We start from the raw sequence: 7115 nt of genomic DNA, 5'->3' as shown, positions 1-7115 counted from the left end.
TGCCTGGGACCTTACAGACAGATGACTACACACACACACACACACACACAGAACTACAGAGGAATAGAGACAGAGAGACAGAGACAGAGAGAGAGAGAGAGACAGAGAGACAGAGACAGAGAGAAAGAGAGAGAGACAGAGACAGAGAGAGAGAAAGAGAGAGAGAGAGACAGAGAGAGAGACAGAGAGAGAGAGAGAGAGAGACAGAGAGAGAGAGAGAGAGAGAGAGAGAGAGAGAGAGAGAGAGAGAGAGAAGGGTAATTCCAGTCCTAGTTTTTCGTATTACTGCGGTGGCGGCAGCAGCTGCACATTACGGCTGGAATTAAAAGCGGTCACCGTCACGCACAGGCTGAGCCTGCCCTACACACCTGCACACACACACACACACACACACACACACACTCACACTCACACTCACACTCACACTCACACTCACACTCACACTCACCTGCACACTCACACACACACACTCTTGCACACAAAGAGAACAATGAGATGAGGACAGGTCTTCCTTTTCGACATAGAATGTTCTCACACACACACACACACACACACACACACACACACACACACACACACACACACACACACACAGAGACACACACACACACACACACACACACACATGCTTACTAGCGGCCCACTTGTGTGTGTGCACAAATGACCTCACTGACAGGAGGAACAGGGTGGACTAGTTCTCATCTCATTGTTCTCTTGTGTGCAAGAGTGTGTGTGTGTGTGTGTGTGTGTGTGCACGCGTGTGTATGTGTGTAATAGCGTGCTGCATGTGTGTGTGTGTAACAGCGTGCCTGTGTGTGTATGTGTGTAATAGCGTGCTGCATGTGTGTGTGTGTGTAACAGCGTGTGTGTGTGTATGTGTGTAACAGCATGCGTGTGTGTGTGTGTGTGTATGTGTGTAACAGCGTGTGTGTGTATGTGTGTAACAGCGTGTGTGTGTGTGTGTGTGTATGTGTGTGTGTGTGTGTGTAGCTCTCTATAGTACTCTACTATATCCTGTATTTGAACCAGGTGTGTCTCTCATCGATCGGCAGGAACCTGACCCACAGACACAGCTGCTCCGCTCCCCTCAACGTGTCCCTCCGTCCGCCCGTCCCATTGTCCCGGTGTCACGTCGCCCCCGCCGCCCCGTGTACGACCACGCCAACGACAGTGTTCCCCCGAAACGCGGGCGGGCTCGGGTGACATACAGCAGCAACAACAACAACAACAACCTACACGGCGAACTCAGAGAGATTAGCAAGATTATACTTGGGTCCCTGAATGAAGCCTGGATGGAACGGGAGAGCGCTGATGACTGACGGACTGCTGTCTCTCCTCGTGAGGGGAAACATTGGCATCTATGCCAGTCGGCCGCCTAATGGACGCTGTGTGGTGTGTGCCCAGCGCTGTGTGGTGTGTGCCCGGCGCTGTGTGGTGTGTGCCCGGTGCTGTGTGGTGTGTGCCCAGCGCTGTGTGGTGTGTGCCCGGCGCTGTGTGGTGTGTGCCCAGTGCTGTGTGGTGTGTGCCCGGCGCTGTGTGGTGTGTGCCCGGCGCTGTGTGGTGTGTGCCCGGCGCTCGGGCCAAGTGTGCCCACCAAACAGCCGAGAGATGGACACTGATGTCTGTGGACAGGCTAGTAAGACACAGATCTAGAACGATGCAAAACCCTCCTCTCATACCAGCCGTCGTGAATGAGCTGACCTCCCGTTCACCCTGCTGGGTTAGGGGAGGGTTTCAGACCATCCTAGATCTGGGTCGACTAGAACTGCTGATGAACGGGAGGCCTACGAGGAGCAAGGTTAGGCTTAGGGTTAGGGTTAGGGTTAGGGTCCTTCCAGACGTGACTCCCCTCCCCACTGGCAGCCTGACTAGGTCAGAACCTAGAACCGACCCTAACTGGGTTAAATTGAACCAATTCGGAATTCCAACATTGGTTCGCGGGGTCAGGAATGTCCCTCTATGAGAAGTTCAAGGGACCATTTTCATGTCACGAAGGTGAATGGAGGCCTATTCTCACTGATCTAATTTGACCGAGGTCAAGGGTCAGCCACCAAACAGGGTGGCTAACTGTCCACACACAGCTTGGCATTAGCACCGCGGCACGCAACACAGGGGGAACGCTGGGACCCCTGTTAGCGATAGCATGCCTCACTGACCTCGCCGAGCTACCTCACACCTGGATCCCTCTGGGTCGATTCTTGACGATGCTTTATTGACACCGTAGGCGCTGGACTCACCCCCCCCCGGTGAATCAGAAAGATCTTAAAACGCTGTTCGAATAATGGGAGGACAAGATCTTGGACAGGCAAGGACAGGCGAGATCCTATTTAGATACAGCCTACACAAAACACTGCTTCCTAATCACTGCAGTGAGAGCTGGAGAAAATGGGGTTTGGGGGCTTTGATATAGAGAAAAGAGAAAGAGAGAGAGAGAGAGAGAGAGAGAGAGAGAGAACATTTATTTCCACAGCCAAAATGTCACTGATTCCCATGGTTAATTCAATCACGTGAGCATGTTCCTTTACCACAGTTCCTACCTCACCGCTCACTAACACAGTCAATCTGCATCAGCACAGGAGCTGCCCTTAACCACGGCCCAGCGATGGAGGCAGCAGGCAGGCAGGCAGGCCTACTGTACCTACTGCAGAATCTGGAGATGCTGGTCCCCGCAGCGAAGCACAGCACCGCTCTGGTCTAATGATCTGGCGTTGATCATGGGAAAACATGGTTTAACCCAAGCTGGCGCGGTATAAAATGGGTCTACGAGACATCTGCCTTCTACCAGACATCCTGTGTTGTGTGAGTCTGTGTGTGTGTGTGTGTGTGTCTGTGTGAGTATGTGTGTGTGTGTCTGTGTGAGTCTGTGTGTGTGTGTGTGTGTGTGTGTGTGTCTGTGTGAGTATGTGTGTGTGTGTCTGTGTGAGTCTGTGTGTGTGTGTGTGTGTGTGTGTGTGAGTATGTGTGTGTGTGTGTGTGAGTATGTGTGTGTGTGTGTGTGTGTGTGTGTGTGTGTGTGTGTGTGTCAGAGACAGACCCAGGAGCCCTAGGGGTCAGCGTGAGTTTAATAGCGTCAGACGTGGCGTCCTGGCGTCCTTTACCCTGACAGACTGGGGATCCAGTAGAATCCACACCAATATGTTGAGAAGTCCACAAGGCTTTAGCTCGGTGGGCTAACAGTGTTTTGAGTCACATGGAGGACCTAGGTTTGATCCCCGGCTGGATAAGGCCCAGAGAGGAAGTCGGCTCATGCCTCATAGGATAGAACACAATTATGAAACCCGCCTGTCAGCAAACACACACTCTCTGAAAGACTTATCTATCTCTCCATCCATCTACTGTGTGTCTGTGTGTGTGTGTGTGTGTGTGTGTGTGTGTGTGTGTCTATCTGTGTAAGCCCAGCACCTGTCTGTAAAGCTGCAGGAACATAATGCTCCTAGATTTGGCACCATAACTCACTCATTCTCACACACACACACACACACACACACACACACACACACACACACACACACACACACACACACACACACACACACACACACACACACACACACACACACACACACACACACACACACACACAGCATTCTAGAGATGAACGGCTGGGCTCCACACAGGTCCAATAATCTGCTCACATAATAAGACCCCAACTGCAGCAGAGTAGCCTACTGTGTCCTGTATTTGGTCTTAGCTGTAAGAGACATTTAGTCAGAGAAAGGTTATTACAAATACCATCTACTGTAGGCTATAGGAGAGACATCGCCCCGCCCGTATGGAATGAGGTATTTTCCTCCAGCTTCACACTTCGGTGGCCATCTTCACCACAAACAGTTGTGTTAGGCAATTACTAGCTTCTCTGTTCCTGTTTTCATGAAAGCTTTCAAAGGATCAAAAAGAGATCACTCTATTTGTCCATTTCCACAAAACCGGATATGTGTCTTTTGCATAACACTGCCCCCCCCCCCCCCCCCGAGACACCCACACTCACGTTGTCTACACACAGATGCACAATCAGAGCAGACGGAGGGGGGCACCCTTGGAGCAATAAAGGGGGGTTAAATTAAGTCCATCTCGCCCTAATACTAACACTGACGTCTGTCACATAACACACTGGGCTGTAGCATTACAGAGACTGTAGTTATCCTCCATGTAGCCTACTGTACTTAACCTCTCCTACTGCACTTAACCTCTCCTACTGCACTTAACCTCCTCTACTGCACTTAACCTCCCCTACTGTACTTAACCTCCCCTACTGTACTTAACCTCTCCTACTGTACTTAACCTCCCCTACTGTACTTAACCTCTCCTACTGTACTTAACCTCCCCTACTGCACTTAACCTCCCCTACTGCACTTAACCTCCCCTACTGTACTTAACCTCCCCTACTGTACTTAACCTCCCCTACTGTATGTGACCTCTCCTACTGTACTTAACCTCTCCTACTGTACGTAACCTCCCCTACTGTACTTAACCTCTCCTACTGTACGTAACCTCCCCTACTGTACTTAACCTCTCCTACTGCACTTAACCTCTCCTACTGCACTTAACCTCTCCTACTGTATGTGACCTCTCCTACTGTACTTAACCTCTCCAAAGATGGCCGATCCTTGAAGAGGCCGGGTGTAGTCTGTGCTCTTGCCCTGGCCCCGCAGGGTCACTGGTTCAAATCCCACTCCTGCTCTCTCCCCTCATTAACGACACATCTCATCCATCCAGAAATGGGATATTGACTAACCCTCCCTCAGTCCTGTCAACTGGAGGTGCAGGGAGAAACTACAGAGCCGTACGTTCCCTACTCACACAGAGAACATCCCTACTCACACATGAAACAAACGCAGACAGGCTAGAATAAGAAACTAGAGGGTGCAAACAACGCTGACGCATTAATCAATAGCGTCCTCTTTTGAGACACCGCCGTAAACAACGTTTGCAGCAGTACTTTCGTACCTTCGTTTGCAGAGCACAGCATCTGGAAAGTGACACCATCCCAAATGACTGGCGTATTATTCAAACGAACGACAAATGCAATATGCATGTTCAGACAGAACGCATGTAGCGCTGCAGAACACAGATCATGTGCACAGTAACAGTGTCGTGCACCCTATCTAGTCCGTGGGTCTGTGGCTCTACGTCACGGCCTGCACGGCTTATGGTTCTAGGATGACAGTCGCACTAATGACCCGTGAAGCGCACTAACGCCAAAATGTTAGATCGCCTAGCTTACGCTCTCTCTCTCTCTCACACACACACACACACACACACACACACACACACACACACACACACACACACACACACACACACACACACACACACACACACACACACCAAGCCCTCTCTCTCAGGATAGGTGCGGCGTAGTTTCAACCATCACACACGTAATACTATGGCACGGCACCAGTGCAAACTGTCCGTGCAATATTCTATCAACGTGTATTTCCATAGCTGTGGAAAATACGAGGAATTCCCTGGTCTTGCCGACCCTTCCCACATAAAGGTCATAGGAGTGAGCGGCTGTTTTAGGGAGCGAAGGAAGCAAAAGAGCTCAACGTTATCCTCCCTCGCAGGAGGGAAGATAAGATAACCTTGAGCAGCCACGGTGTTACTGTTAGCCAGCTAATGCCGACCGTCCCCAGATGTCAGGACGGCTGAATGACGGGTTATAACGCCGACAGGACGCCTCGTAGACCGGACTCCCTAACCGGGGAATATCTCGGTGCCGTTTTTGTAGTGCAGCCAGTCGACTGAGGGAAGCTAGCTCTCTGGTAGCCAGCAGCAGGAGCAGGAGGAGGAGGAGGAGGAGGAGGAGGAGGAGGAGGCTAGTCAGAGCTAGCTGCAGCCCCATCGTCTGTCACACTCACAGGGAGCAATATCAACATAAAAACCCACCGTGAACGGAATGTCACTGACGCTTCCCACCGAGTAACAGCAGTCCCCGGGGTTCACCGCTCCCGTCAGCACCTGATGGAGATGCATTTTCCCGTCTTTCTTTCTTTCTGTTTTTTGTTTTTTTTGAACGACAGATGGATATTTAATTATTTACAACAACACCGACACTCGTCCACCCTCTCGGTTTCTCCATCTAGCTCGCTGGGAAACCTATATCCGTCTGGCCTCGGCCTGGCAGCGGCTCGTTTCGGAGGCGGAGGAAAATAACTGTTCGCTTTGGAGAAAATATCGTGACTGTCCTGTTCGCCTACATGTAGTTTGAAATAGGCTGGTTCAATTCGCTGTCAACACCAGCGGCAGGATTAGAAACCAGCCAGGATCTCTGCAGCGAACCTGACATGCGCGTCCACGGCGTTCTCCAGGCACGACTGCATGACCACAGAAATAGACTTTCTAGAATGTGAAATGCGTGACCGAAATGTGCTTTTGCTCCCTTTGTTTGAAGTCGTCCATGTTGCAATGCAATGCGTTTGTAGAATATGGCCGTTTACAGCAACGATTCGAAACAATTCCGGGGGAATTCCACTTCTCGTCGGAGACGGCCGTGTGTGTCTTTTCTAGGGTCACATTTCTATGTTCGTGACGCTCCAGGTTTGTTGGGCGCGCACCGCTGTGACGATTACGCACACGCTTTCATTGATCTCTCCGAGGCGGTGGGGTTTGGGGCAAAACGTTTCAGTATCGATGATGAGCAATCAATAAATGAGCTTGAGGGGGACACACGAGCCAGTCAAAACAGAGTAAGTTATGAACAGGGGTTGAGAGATTAAACAATGATTGCATCCATATAATGGTCTGGTCTAATACAAGGAGATGCCAAGGGAATCCCAACCCCCTAGCAAAGAGTGCATTGGTGCGTTCTGCCTAGGAAATATAATTGTACAATAAAGGGGCTTATAAGAACGTGTACAGTATAGTAACCTGATCCTTTTGAATGAAATACGTGGAAATGAAACTCTTGACAATGATTCAATTTATGCAGACAGGCTTCATATTATTTACGACCACTGATGAGATTAGTTAGGGGTTTAATCAGAGGTTAGGCATACCTTTGCTCTCAGAAGCTCATCTCGGCACTGTAAATGATCGCTTAGCAGCCTTGTCACCAGCGTAAGCTATACCGGTGATTCATTGTGCCATTGTTGTGCTCTGACCCAATCTAGATA

At 50.4% G+C, this 7115-nt stretch overlaps 1 protein-coding gene across 1 annotated transcript in view; it reads right to left on the bottom strand.

Annotated features, from left to right (window-relative positions):
* dmxl2 (Dmx-like 2) overlaps positions 1–6093 on the bottom strand; it is a 27996-nt gene extending 21903 nt beyond the window's left edge. The window contains exon 1 of the mRNA XM_083691544.1: positions 5890–6093. Within this exon, the coding sequence (XP_083547670.1) occupies positions 5890–5976 (87 nt within the window). The 5' untranslated portion in view covers positions 5977–6093. The remainder of the gene's footprint in view (positions 1–5889) is intronic.
* Between the last annotated feature and the right edge of the window lie 1022 nt (positions 6094–7115).

The sequence above is a fragment of the Argentina silus genome (assembly GCF_951799395.1).
Source record: "Argentina silus genome assembly, chromosome: 19".
In the NCBI taxonomy this organism is placed as follows: Eukaryota; Metazoa; Chordata; class Actinopteri; order Argentiniformes; family Argentinidae; genus Argentina; species Argentina silus.
This window is presented reverse-complemented; position numbering and strand designations above follow the sequence as displayed.